This window comes from Elaeis guineensis, chromosome 6 (assembly GCF_000442705.2).
Source record: "Elaeis guineensis isolate ETL-2024a chromosome 6, EG11, whole genome shotgun sequence".
Taxonomy (NCBI): Eukaryota; Viridiplantae; Streptophyta; class Magnoliopsida; order Arecales; family Arecaceae; genus Elaeis; species Elaeis guineensis.
In genome coordinates this window covers 3,608,209-3,621,573 of record NC_025998.2, presented here as the reverse complement: position 1 = coordinate 3,621,573, position 13,365 = coordinate 3,608,209, and the positions used below count along the sequence as shown (strand labels likewise).

The 13,365-nt window shown below is 40.1% G+C and overlaps 2 protein-coding genes across 2 annotated transcripts; both read right to left on the bottom strand.

The window, feature by feature from the left end:
• Window positions 1-2,961: 2,961 nt before the first annotated feature.
• Window positions 2,962-4,853, bottom strand: LOC105047609 (uncharacterized protein At4g00950). Its single transcript, XM_010926606.4, has 2 exons — window positions 4,083-4,853; window positions 2,962-3,303 (listed from the first exon to the last, which is right to left on the bottom strand). Exons 1-2 carry the CDS (start codon window positions 4,746-4,748, stop codon window positions 3,244-3,246), a joined length of 726 nt encoding a protein of 241 aa, XP_010924908.1. The 5' UTR covers window positions 4,749-4,853; the 3' UTR covers window positions 2,962-3,243.
• Window positions 4,854-7,508: 2,655 nt separating this feature from the next.
• LOC105047610 (uncharacterized) lies at window positions 7,509-10,948 on the bottom strand. Its single transcript, XM_010926607.4, has 3 exons — window positions 9,611-10,948; window positions 8,149-9,314; window positions 7,509-8,048 (listed from the first exon to the last, which is right to left on the bottom strand). The coding sequence occupies exons 1-3, from the start codon at window positions 10,800-10,802 to the stop codon at window positions 7,713-7,715; spliced, it is 2,694 nt and encodes an 897-aa protein (XP_010924909.2). The 5' UTR covers window positions 10,803-10,948; the 3' UTR covers window positions 7,509-7,712.
• Between the last annotated feature and the right edge of the window lie 2,417 nt (window positions 10,949-13,365).

The window sequence follows — 13,365 nt, the reverse complement described above, 5'->3', positions numbered from 1 at the left end:
ATTTTTTTAAAATTTAAATTCTATTCCGATTCCAATCACAAACTAAATACATCATGAGATATGGTCATTCAAATTCCTATTCCAATCTATCTTGATTCCAATTTCAATTTCGACTGTAAATCAAACACATCTTAATATTTAAAATACATTTAATTTGTAATTGAAATCTAAATCAAAATAGATTGAATCGAGAATTAAAATAGTCATATTTTCAATGTATTTAGTTCATAATTGAAATTAGAATTGAAATTAAAATAAAATTTAAATATTAAAAAAGAGTCAAAATTAAATTTTAGGAGATTGAGGATTGGGAATAAGACTCCTTCAAATCAAGTAGTTAGAATGAGAATTGTTCATTGGCATTTCTATTCTAGAGCTTAATTCTCTCTACCATATATGCCATTATATAATTTCTACATACTCTGTTTCTATTTTTGGTTGGGACTGAATTTATGAAGATTACCAATTTTGTATCTGATCTTAAAACTGACTTTTTATTATTTATGAATAAACAAAGAAAACACATGAAATCCAATGATCTCTATTAAATTAAGTGAAAATGAGCTACTATGGATAGTATTTGGATATTTTTTTTTTATTTTTAGAATAAAAATATGAATTTTCAGAGAATAGCTATTCATCTTTATTATTTCAGATTTCTGTTTGGTTAGAAATTTGCTATTCCACCGAACATAAGGTGCAATTAATATAGTGTTATTCCATGTACCTAGAATAAGGTGTAATTAATGCTCATTAAAGACCTAGAATAAGCTATTCCATGATCCACCAAATAACTAAACTAGAATAGATGAAAATAAGGGAGAGTTGATCGAAATTGCTAAACCAAAATGGCCTACCATACCTTTTTCACCTGTTTGGGAGAATAAAGTGGAATAAATCCTTATTCTATCCAGAATTAAGGCATCCAAATACTACCATGAGGATGTGCTAGGGTGGCAGACTGTAACCGTTACCAAAATAGGTAAATTTTTTTAATGAAATACTATGAGACAAGGCAACAAGCCATGTTGATTTGTGAATTTTCCTATTTTCTCAATTGACAATAATATGAATAGGTGTCATGTTAATATTTTTCCAGCATAACTCACAAGCTTGCCACCATATCTAAATAAATGTGGATGCCTTGCAAATTATGAGAATAAATAGGTAAACGATTCTTATTTAGTGTTTTTGGGAATGAAATTTTGAATCATTCTTTTCTTATTTATACCCATCGGTTATGCATATTTTAGAAAAGAGGTGAAAATATAAATAAAAGATGATAAATTTTTTAAATACTAACACCAAAGATTTATATCCCAGCGAAACATAAGACAGAATATCATCCCATGTATCGGGACAGGGCTATCCTGCTAGTATCCCAGCATTCTGATCGAAACGTCTTGAGACATCCCTTGTCTCAAGTATTAGAATGGAACAGGACAGCGATACGTCCTATTCCATGAAAAAATTGAAATAGCTTCATCCTACCAGATTTAAAGTCTTAACTAACACCATATCAGCATGACTAAAATATATGCATAAAATATAAAGTGTAGATCCTTTAGCATGCACTATTCAATACGGTTTGCAGCACATACCATCCATCGTACGATAAATGGTTGCGTGCAATCGTAGATTGTACAATGCACACCGCATACGGTTGTATATAGCCATCCATCGTGTGATGGATGGTGTATATTATACCATATCATATAGTATATTATGTGTACAGCACAGGATCCATATTCTAAAATATAGATGGACAGTGTGTGTGATGTATTGTATCGTATGATGAATCATGTATATAGCAAAATATCCGCATTTGGAGATACAGCAATCATCTCTGCACGTTTGTGTTCATCATGACCATAGAATTATTATTATTTTTTTATTTAGAAAGTGACAAGCTCAATAATGTTACTGTAAGAAAAAAAATTAATGATGCAACGATAGTTTTAAATATCTGGAGTGATTATGAATGATCAACAAACAAGTAGGCCATATTGTATTACAATAATGATAAGCGATTCGTTTATTGGTTTGCATATTGAGGGGACTTGAATCATCGGATGAATCTTTCCGTTGCATGTAATTCCAAGGAGCTGAAGCTTATAAATTGATTGCACGAACTCGGGGAAGATAAAGGATCTGTGATTTACTGACAGCCAGATTCTGGTTCCTTTCTTGGTCCAGAGGCTCACCTGTGTTGCATGTTGTCTAATGGCTTTGCCTCAGCATTTTCAACATCCAAAGCTGGCTGAGTTGAGAGAGAGAGAGAGAGAGCGCGCCCTCTAAATCTACGGATTAATATATTCATTGTAACGGCTATACTACATCATATTCGTTATAAATATAAATTTATTTTTTTGACGGTAAATAATAAGCACTAACATCAGCATATTTTATATGACACCAATATTAATTGTTAACGGCGTTAACTGATATTGGTGATTAAATATGCTGATATTAATATCTATTTTTGTTGACGAAAAAAAAAAATTATTAATTTATGATAAATATGTTGTGGTATAACTGTTACAAAGAATATTTATTCTAAATCTACATGTCATAAGTTACAATTCAATTTATTTTTATTTTTATTTTTTTGGGTTATGAGTTTATTTTTATCTCAATGCACTGGCTACCAAATAGAAAGGGGATGAGTTGCAAGATTATTTCATTATGACTTGAAAATCACGAGGTCAGAATATGGTAGAGCCTTTTCATATACAAAATATTGAAATAAATAGATATAAAAATTAAAATAATCATATTTTTCAATATATTTAGTACATAACAAGAATCGAAATATATTTTGAATATTAAAAAAATATATAGATAAAATTTTAAAAAATTAAAATATTTTTTATTTTTTAAAATAAAAATAAAATTAAAATTTTTTCTAACTAAATAGTTAGAACGAGTGTTGTTCATTCTCATTTTCAAGCCAAAGTTCAATTCTCTCCAACAGAATATGCTTCTGATTCTCTTAAAATTTCATAATTGGGGGAGTCTATGTAAATCATCTTTTTACACTAACAGCAGAAACACTCAAACTTTTTGGTGGGATTTTACAAGCTCCCGTTTCTCCTCTGCATAAAACTAACCAAGGTTACATAAGATGGTCCAACCACACATGGGATAAAACATTTTGCCCAAACCAACGTAGGGTCAGAAATCACCGTCCACCAACAGATCGTACGAGCGTCACATCATGCAGGTACCCCACAGTTCATGACCTTAGAGCGCTCGTTCCTTCCTCCACGGTACAAATTGCTTCAGGCTCCCATAAATGCCGGCCTGCATTACCAAAACAAAATCATAACCATCAAATGAGCAACGCCCTCACCTAAAAGACACGAAAGGACATACGTTAGCTACGTGTCAGACAGCTAGTAGTCACCACCAAGCACCGAGTCCCCCGACGATTAGTGATGAATGCCGAGTGCCCGGTGCGCTAGGTTAGAGGGCATACATGTACCGCCCAATGGAGAAGTCAAAGAACTTCTTTGACGAAGGGAACGGGCCGTATGTGAAGTTTTAAGCGGTTCGATCGAGAATGAACGGCTATTTGACCGGGTCCGCGGACTTCCTGTGGTTATATTTTGTTGTCGTCACATCTTGTCGAATGTCACGTCAGAGGTCAATTATTGTTTGGTATGTAGCTGAGCGAGATGAGAAATTTCCGGCCTCTGCCGTTCAAGAGTGACGAAGGGGATGTGTGGAATTACAGAACGCGTTGTGGATAAATTTCCAAGCCGTGCCGTGTCCCGAACAATACTTCAAACGAAGGTGCCAAAAAAAAACAAACAAACAAACAAACAAACAAAGCGTAGGAATCGGAATGACATGTTTTCGCTTAAAAACTCATGTAAGAAATTCACAAATTTATCAACCAAATGTGTGCAAATTATTCGGAAAGCAAAAAAACCAGAGTAGATTCCAAGTAGATAGCTACAAAAAAATGAACGGAACATGGAAATAATAACTAACCAATCATGTTTTGTGCCAATATTACTGGAGATAATAATTATTAGAAGGAAAGGGAAAGATATGAGAGTCAGGGATGGAAGACATACCCACAGGTGAGAGGTAGCATGAGAGGAGACACTTGCCAGGCTCTTGGTCCTCCTAAACCTTGTAATTCTGACCTTCCTGTCATGTTTAGCTTCCTCCTCCTCCTCCTCCTCCTCCTCTTCCTCATTGCCAACCCCATCTCCAACGCTGGAGCCAGCAGAAGACTGAGATGAAGACGAAAGAGAAGGGGAAATGATAAAACCCTTCAAACCCCTAAAACTCATCTCCCAATTCCTATCCCTTCTCACCTTCCTCCCTCTTCCCCTCCTCCAAAACCACACCCCTCTCTCCTTACTCTTAACCGGATTCTCTCCGAAGGAGAAAGAGGAGCAGGTGGCGGCCCGGCCCAAACTATATGGCCCGTCGTGGACGGCGGCGATGGAGGACAAGTTGTTGCTCCTCATCTCCTCCACCACCATCCTCGGCGGGAGGTCCAAGCCCCGGTGCCATCCGTGGCTTGGACTCGGCCTGGAATCGCGAAGGCCGGGCTCTTTCCTGGGCTTCCCGGGGGCCTCCTCCCATGAAAAAGGGACGGAGACGGGGACACGAAGGGGCGGAGTTGCCATCCCGGCCGGCCTTCGCCGTTGGCTTGGAAGAGAGTAGAGGGAGAGCTTTGGGGGCGTGGAGCTGGGGTCCGTGTCGACGAACTTGGGTCTCACCATCGCCATGAGTGCCTCTATGGAAGCAAGTCTTGGAGTCACGGTGGGGGCGTTAGGTGTCTAAATACGGGGGGGAGGGTTAAAAAAAAGGAAGGGGGGGAGTACGTCTTGGGTTGCGCATGGACGCTCCACTTCTGTTATGAGTGATCTCATTATATTGGGGTGAATTAAATTTTTGTCACGAGAAAGAGCCGGGCCACGTACCTTTCAGTTTTTTTTTTTTGCTTCGTAAATTACCAAAATGCCCTGGGTCGCTTGAAGTATTGAACTGCCCTTTTGGTCTCCATCCTTATCTTGTTGTGTGACTATGTCATGGTCATTGAGTCGTTCATCCATAAAGCATGCTCTCCAGTCCTCTCCTGTCACAACAGTCCTTGGCATTGCTATCATGTAGTTGATGGTTGCAGGGGAAGGGAAATCATTACAGAAATTTTTATTGTTTGCAATGCCATTAGCTTAATTAAGTTATTCAAAAAAATAAAAAATGTTGGTCTAATTGATATTTGACTTGTTCTTCAGGAATCAGGATCCATAAACATTCTATGTTTTCCATTTGCATCAATCGCATTCTTCACGCATATTTATGCAGCACAAGTCAATATGATGCAGGTTGTTCAGATGATTTTATACGCTTCCTTTGCTTGTGACAACCAATACACTCTTATTTTTAACTAAGACGATATCAAATTAAATATGCTAGCCTTGTCTGAAAGAAAATAAAAATCCAGATGCTTTCATTTTAAATAAAAGCAGGCTCATTTGTGGCCTTGATTCCTCTCTGCTAGCTAGCTTCCATGGGCAAACCGCATTTTGCATGGTTGTCTTTTCAAGGGATCCAATTAATTCTGCGTAAATATCAATACTTGGCGAAGTCTCTTTATATTCCTTGGTTGAAGCAGTATTGTTGATCAAAAAAAAATTATGGCCGTGAAGTAATATGAGACATATGCCTCACATTTAATTTGAGTATCTAGTTTAGATGGCATGTAAAGGATTTCCTGCTACACTTGTATATAGGGTCACAACGGCATTCTTTTCTTCTATAGTAACGGTTCACATATATGTTGAATACTTGAATTTAAGAATCCGATTCCATCTGACATTATCTCTTTGGCAATTGGCGCACCAAATGGCATGAAGGGATCGGTGCTTTAAACTATTGCCACACTCTGTTTCACACCAATCACATCTATCATGCCAATATTCTCATCCTATGTAGCATGACAACTGTGAGGAGAAAAAATTTGGCATCAGAGTTAGGGCCCGTAAAATTATTCTTTAATTTTTAAAATAGTTTTCCTTCCATGCTAGATGAGCACTTGCACGAACAGGATTTACATGTGCATAGTTGGCATCCATCATTCGCTTGCGCATCGAAATTCATATGCATCGATCTTGATTCGTAAGTCCAGAACTCAACACGCAAGAATCCTATATGTGAGTCTACAAGGCCGAACATTTTTCTCACTGTTCTCTATTTTAGCTGCTAGCTTTGATCCGGAAGGAGGAGGTTAGCTTATCCATTCACAATGACAACGCCCATTCCCCAACCCATTCCATTGAGAGAATGCAGTCAAAGTCCGACTTCTTATAGTTGTCGTCAAATGCAATTCGAGCATATATACTGTATAAAGGACTCCTCTTCTTCCTATCATACAACAAAAAAAATTTGTCGCCACTGTCACATGATAAATTGATCCCACCAACCAACACAGTAACCCCCCACTTCTTTGCCTTGGCCTTGATATCCAGTGTCGTACAAACCCACTATGGAATCTGAGAAAATAGAGCAAAAGGAACAAGCTGATAGATATTGTACAAATGTAAATGATTTGAGAGAAAAAAGTGTGGCTTGAATGAATGGTGACAGAGTAAAATTCAGTCATTTGTTATCATTAAGGAACGACAGATGGGCAGAACAGGGAAAGAACTGAGGCATCTACTTCCTATGAATCACTTATCAACTAAATTTCATTCATTAGAACAGAAAAAATGAGAAGCTGGATGCAGCTTTAGTATCACATGCAGTCCATTCAGTTTGCCAACACTTTTCATAACATCAAACGGAAAAGTGACAAGATTCCTAAGCACTGTGAGAGTGAGAGCAATGCAGGCAGAAGTCTTAAAGCATTTGGAGAGCAGTGATTTGCATGATTAAGTATCAAAGCGAATGGAGATGACTAAAGAATGGTTTAGAAAGTAGATAATCAGATGAACTCTTTTGACAGGGTTGCAAATGGTCTGGAGCACTCTGCTGCTGCTTTAGAAAACATGGTGTGCAGGATACGTCATAACGACATAACCGGCGTCCTATTCTCTACTTTCAAAGTTCTGTCACTTTTAGTGTTGCTATCAGGGGTACAATTTAAACTGGATATACCATCCAGCAGGAACAAGATTGTCGATCATTATTGGACAAGTTAACATCAGCTTATCACTTTGTTGCTCAGAATTATGCATGTTCAATAACTCTCAGTTGTAAATCCGGGCCTACACAAATCAGCTGCGAAGGATATTTGCAACTCGAGAACCTGCAATCGAATAAAATTCAGCTATCCAACAAAAAGCCCTTCAGATGCCACTAAACAAAGAGCCTCTATAAGATGATGGTTTCTGTTGACTTCCCCAATTTCCATGGAGATATGTTGAGAGATGATGAAACCTTGCTATGAAAACTTCTTGATATTATCTAGTTTCTGCTGCCCATGTATATTATGGAAATATCTATTAGAGTATCAGAATATGGACTTGTGCACAGGAGAACCAGAATAATGAGAAAGGAAACACTTTATTCACAGGAGTAACTTTCATTACAAGCTCTGGTAGTGAAAACGAAACAAAGCATTCCCAAATCTATTCCAAAAAATAAAGGAAAAGAAAAGAAAAACACTTTCAGTTTATCTATATTTCCTATGATTCACATTGTGAAGACCGCCTTGTTTACAAGGAAAACAATTAAATCTTATTTCATTTTCACCTGTGAAGAATGCCATCAGAAGCTAGCGTCCCCTCAATATCTCCAATAATTCGAGCTAGTCGAACCTCCAGACCTCTCTGTATTTCCCTAAAGAGAGTTCTTACATTATCTGCAAACAGCCTTTTATTGAACCCTACAGACTCACCAAGTTCGCAATCACCAGCAAAGCCAGAAGCAACCCTGGATTGTATCTCCAGCAACTTCTGGCCTGTGGCCACCATATACCTTTGCAGCTGAAAGGTTTCTTCCAGAAAGCGCTTGAGTGCTTCAGTTTGTTCCTTTGTCCTGCCAGTTTGGGAATCCCGGCTGCTTCCAGATCGGTAGTTCTCGTGCTGAGGTAATAGGAGAAAAGAGAAGAAAAGGTCGGTCGCATCTTAAGTTATCAGCAAAAACCAAAAGATAAATAGACATTAACCGGAAGTGGATTCTTACCATTCTCTGGCACAGGTCGTCTGTCTTCTCTTCAAGAGACTGATACCGTTTCACTTGTTTATGTAGCGAAGACATCATTATCATGAATCCCTTATCTTGCTGCCTGTTCTCATCAGCTCTGTCATTCGAAGCATCATCCTTAGTCGTCAGCTGTTTCATTGATTGAGATTCAGCCAGCTTTTCGATCACGAGCAGTTGCTGCTTCATCCTTTTGATCTTGTAAGAAACTCCAAGAGCATGAACGTCCATTCTCCAAGAAGAATCCTTCTTTACAATTGATGACCCAATTGATGACAACTTATCATCAACGTTAGCACCTTCTTGGATGCTATTCATTGAGTGAACATTACCTGGGTCCATGCTAACTTCTTTCTCTTCTTCGATCTCTTCTTCGGGAGAGTGGGATGTCAGGATGATGCTCTCTGCTTTGTCCCTCGATATATTCGCCTCTCCTTCAGGTTCTTCTGAAGGTGTTTCACTAATACAGACAATCGTATTTCCCTCAAAATTTTTATCGGCTGGTGGTGCCACATTAGTTGGACTAATTGCTGTGGTATCAATAGCTGCATTCTCTTTGTATATAAATGGTCCGTTTTTGTGTGATTCCAGCTGCATCAGTTTTGTTTCTTCATTGACATTCCGACCATCCATCTCTCGAGCGATGTTCTCTGCCTTCTGGGTGTCTCTAACTATGCTGGACTTTGACTCTTGTTCTTTCTTCTTTTGTTTCCTCTTTGTGATCTTCACTTCTGACCAAGGAACCTGGGAATCACAAGCCTCGGAACTGGAAGAACTCTTTTTCATGTAGTCAGAACTGGGAGAAAAAATTGAGTTGTTCTTTTGGCAGTGTTGGACATGGTATCTGATTTGCTCTTTCAACAACTTCAGCTCCTTTTCCTTGTCCAACAACAGGGCTTCCAATTTTAAGTTCTCTTCTTTGAAGTGGGATAGGTTCCCATCGAGTCCTTCTATGTGAGACTGAAGCCGCTTCGACTCGAGCTCCATGCTTAGAAGCTGCCATCGAAAAGCTTCTAGTTTCTCATCTTTGACTCTCAATTGCTCTGTGAATGCCTCTATCTCTGCATGATGCCTTTGCTCCAGGATGGTTGCATACTTCTCGGTCTCCAAGCGAACCCAATCTTGCAGTCGTTCAAAGTCATCGCTGACTGTTTCATAGCAGGAAAAGATAAGCAGCTTAGAAAAGGCTGTTAGTTGTTCAGAGATACTCCTTCTGATGGAAATTGTTCAGAAATACTCAAAAGAGATGCAGATCTTTCTTCAGTGCTTTCCTATTATCAACATTAAAACAAGAAATGGGGGAACTTACACCTGCCTTGTGGAAATTTCAGATTGTGGTGGTCATTGATTTTGATTCACAATATACCCATGATGCATCTATAAAGAGCTTCAAAGCATTTATATATAAGAAATGAAAAAGCACCAGGGGACCAAAAAAAATTACCAGGCTCATCGCTCCCATCGGTCGAGTCCCGGTCCAAACATTCAATTGTTGTGATGATGCTTTCTCCCTTAGCGGAGGAAGATTCATGCTCTTTCCTATTCTCAGCTTCCAAGAACTCTGAAAGCTGAGTCCTGGAGCAGTATCCACTGCTCTCTATCTGCAATTCTGCTCTTCGGCTCTGAGAACAGCCTATGTCCAAAGAGTGTGCCGCCCTCGATCCCTTCCTATGCCGCGACTCCCACATGTTCTTCCACCTCTCCATCTCCAACTCGGCCTGTTTCTTCTTTGCCTTCGATATCTTTACCTCCTTCAGCATCATCTGTTTCGCCGCCGTGTCGAGCTTGGATTTCCTCAACATGGCCGACAGGATCTTATCCTTCTGCTCGGCATCCTTCTGAAGCTTCACAATCTCTCCAGAAAGATTCTCGACCATCGCAACCGCTTCCTCCTTCCGGTCGAAGACTTCCTCCAGCTCCTGCTTCGCCGCCTCGGCTTGCCGGAGGGCACGAGCCATCTCCGCTTCGAGTTGGCGCTGGTTGGAGACGAGCTCCACGAACGCCGTCTTATGCGTCCAAAGCTCCGCCGAGCGCTCCTGTGCCTCCTTCTTCGTCCTCTCTTCCAATTCCTGCATCGCTTCCTCAGCCAATCGCAGCTTCTCCTCCAACTCTCTCCTCTTCCTCGCTCCTTCCTCCAAGGCTTCATCCTTCGTTCGCATCGCAGACTCGTCCTCCTCGACTCTCCTCCTCAAGTCCAGTATGACCTCTTCATTCCTCGCCTTCAGGATCCGCATCTCGTTGACGAGGGCTTGGATCTGACGCATGAGGCTCTTCCTTCCTACGATCCAGCTCTGTTCGTGGGCGGCGAAGATGCTCGCAACCTTCTCATTGGCCTTGGCATCCTCAGTTCTCCTCTGTTTCAGCTCATCAACCTCCAGTTCAGCCTTCTTCAGCTTCTCCTCCAGTGCTTCTTCCCTTGTTTGAACTCTCTCTACGAGCAACCCCAGGAGCTGCGCGCTCCCTCGAAGCATCAATTCGCCCAGGCGGCACCGTTGGGCGTGCTCCACATCGAGCCTCCTCCTCGTCCTCGACATGAGATGGAGAGCGACGAAAGCGCACGAAACGCCGAAATACGTTGGATAGGCGCCATCATGCATCATTTGTTGGAGCGAAGCAGAAGCCTCTCTCTCGCCCATTATTCCTCTCGATTACGGGGTAGATCACAAAGGGAAGCAGCAGGACTTATGAGACTGTGGAATGGGAGGTGATCATGCTGCTTGCTGCCAACCAGAACAACCAAATGGCTATTGGTGGGCGGCAATCCAACTTTCCCATTATGAGAGAACGGGGGGGGGGGGGGGGGGGGATGGATATCTGCTACCCCTAAGAGGTGGATGCCAATGGCATGAGATTGGCACGTGCGGATGGGTGAGGAATCGGTTGGAATAGAGATACCATGTGTCAGAAAAGCAGCAGAAAAAAATTTATGGAACAGATGCCCTGGTTTTCAGAGAAAATGCTGAAAGAGCGCCTACTTTTCTACTTCTACCCATCCGTTTCCGGTCATGGTAACGGAAAGGAGCAGCTTTCACCAGCGATGAAGGACACAGACCAGGACCAGAGTTTAGTTTGTCTTCTTCCAAAGTTCGACAGATTAGTCGCATAAGATCCTACTCTTTATTGGGGACTAAAAGAAAAGGGCAAAATTAAAGAGCCAGGATATTAAATAGTTTCCACCAATTCTTGGTTTTGAGGCTGGTGTGCATCCCAGTCTTGTGCTCATGTGATGAGCAGCGAGCTTTTTTACCTTATGGTTCTAAAGTTTGAAGAAAAGGAAATCTTCTGTGTTTGTTATCCTGGTGGTTTGCGACGGTTTCCGTTCTAATTTGAGCTTTTTCAGTTGACCCAGGGCGCATTTGTCATGACCCATATCGCAGGATTACTTTTTCTAAATAAAAATCATTCTTTGGGTGTCTCGTATGTTAAAAGTATCATTAATATGTTAAAAAGGGAGAAGGAAACCCTTTTTGTGGATTATGTGTTTTGTCAAGAATCTCTTGATGCTTCTTTCTCCCCCAAGGAACCATGCTCGAAAATTTTTATTATAAAGTAAAATTTGTACATATCTAACAATCAAGTTTTGACTTTGATCTTATGAATGTGTTTGCATTGCGCATTGATTTAATCAAAATTATTCTTGTAATAATATTAAAATGCCATGGAATTCGTTTAAGCATACTTGGTGACATCATAGAATGCTAAGATACAGCTTGCATTAAATTACACACTTGACAAATTAATCCAATGACATCACAGGATGATTCACTTTCAAATGAGGAGGATAAAAGGGACCTTTACGAAGAAATCAGATAGATGTAGTTGAACCAATCAAGCATATGAGAGGAAAAGCAAGTCTAGAAGCCATAAAAAATAGACACCTCATGGAGGATGGCGACATCTAAGACAATAATTGTTGCCAAGTCCTAAAGGCTACATCAGCATCATCTTTTAAATGAATAATTGTCACTTTTGCTATTGTTATATTTACTGTTCAAGCTTCCTCAGCTTGTTCAAAAGTCTAATCATGAAGCAATATCCTAATGGATGAATGACTACTATATCTTCCTCTAGATAACTCATCTCTACGTGCTCTTCAAAAATAGTTAAAGTCGTCTAGGCCCCATCTCTCCTCATCATCACAACAACCAATCCAAGGAAAAGGAGGCTTTCTCCATCCTCCTCTCTCAATCACTCAACCCTTCTTTGGAGACCTGTAAAGTGGGGAGTTGCCTAAGAAAAGCACAACATCCAGACCATTATACAGCTTTCAATACAATGAGGATGGAGCCCCATGCCCCAAGCCCTTATAATTTACCACTCCCCAACTCTTGAAGTATGTGAACAGAGCAATCTGAGGTTCCAAGGAAAAAGAGAGAGAGGCCACATGGAAAGCTCTCTCTTCCTAACTTTTTGACACTCATTGTCCCTTTAGGTGATCACGCAACTATAATCATGAACCTTAGTGATCACTCTTGCTAGGACTAGCCTAAAGGATGTGATTTGGTCATTAAATTAGTTTATCATTGCTGTGGTCTCTCAATTTTGTGTTATCCTATGGGTAAGTGGTGGCTTCGATCTTCTTAGGACCATGGGCAACAGTGGTGATTTGGATATAATCTAGTTTAATTAACATTAAGAAGTCCTTCAACTTTTCCTTCTTGCTGTCTTCCCGAGGAACTTGTTTGCCCCTAACCCAACCAAATAGATTGGCCCATGAGAACAAGGATCGAAGAGGTTTCTCATCATTTGATTATTTCCAACCCAGTGGCGTGGAGATCGCATTGTTTCCATGGAATCATAGCATTCTAAGTTGAGTTAGTTTGCTTCTCGAAGGGAGGCCACCCTACCTTGAAAACTAGTTCTTACAGCTCCTTATGTTTCATCGATCTTCCATTTTTGAAGAATAATAATGAAAGCACCACATCAAATAGAGCGTTGCATAGATTTAACACTTGGACACACAATATCATCCAGATTTGAACCTTGATCTAACTTGGCTAGCTGCAGCCGAGTCTGCCATGTTTATCGTTAAGCAAGAAGAAATAACCCAACTTACCAATTTTTTGCAAACCTCGAAGATAATAAAATAACTTTGCTTCGAAAACCTAGAAGATAATAACATAACTTGAAGACTTCATATGCATGCATGGACAAGAGGTGAGAGAGCTTCAATGTATAACTAGAACCACTTAGATGCTT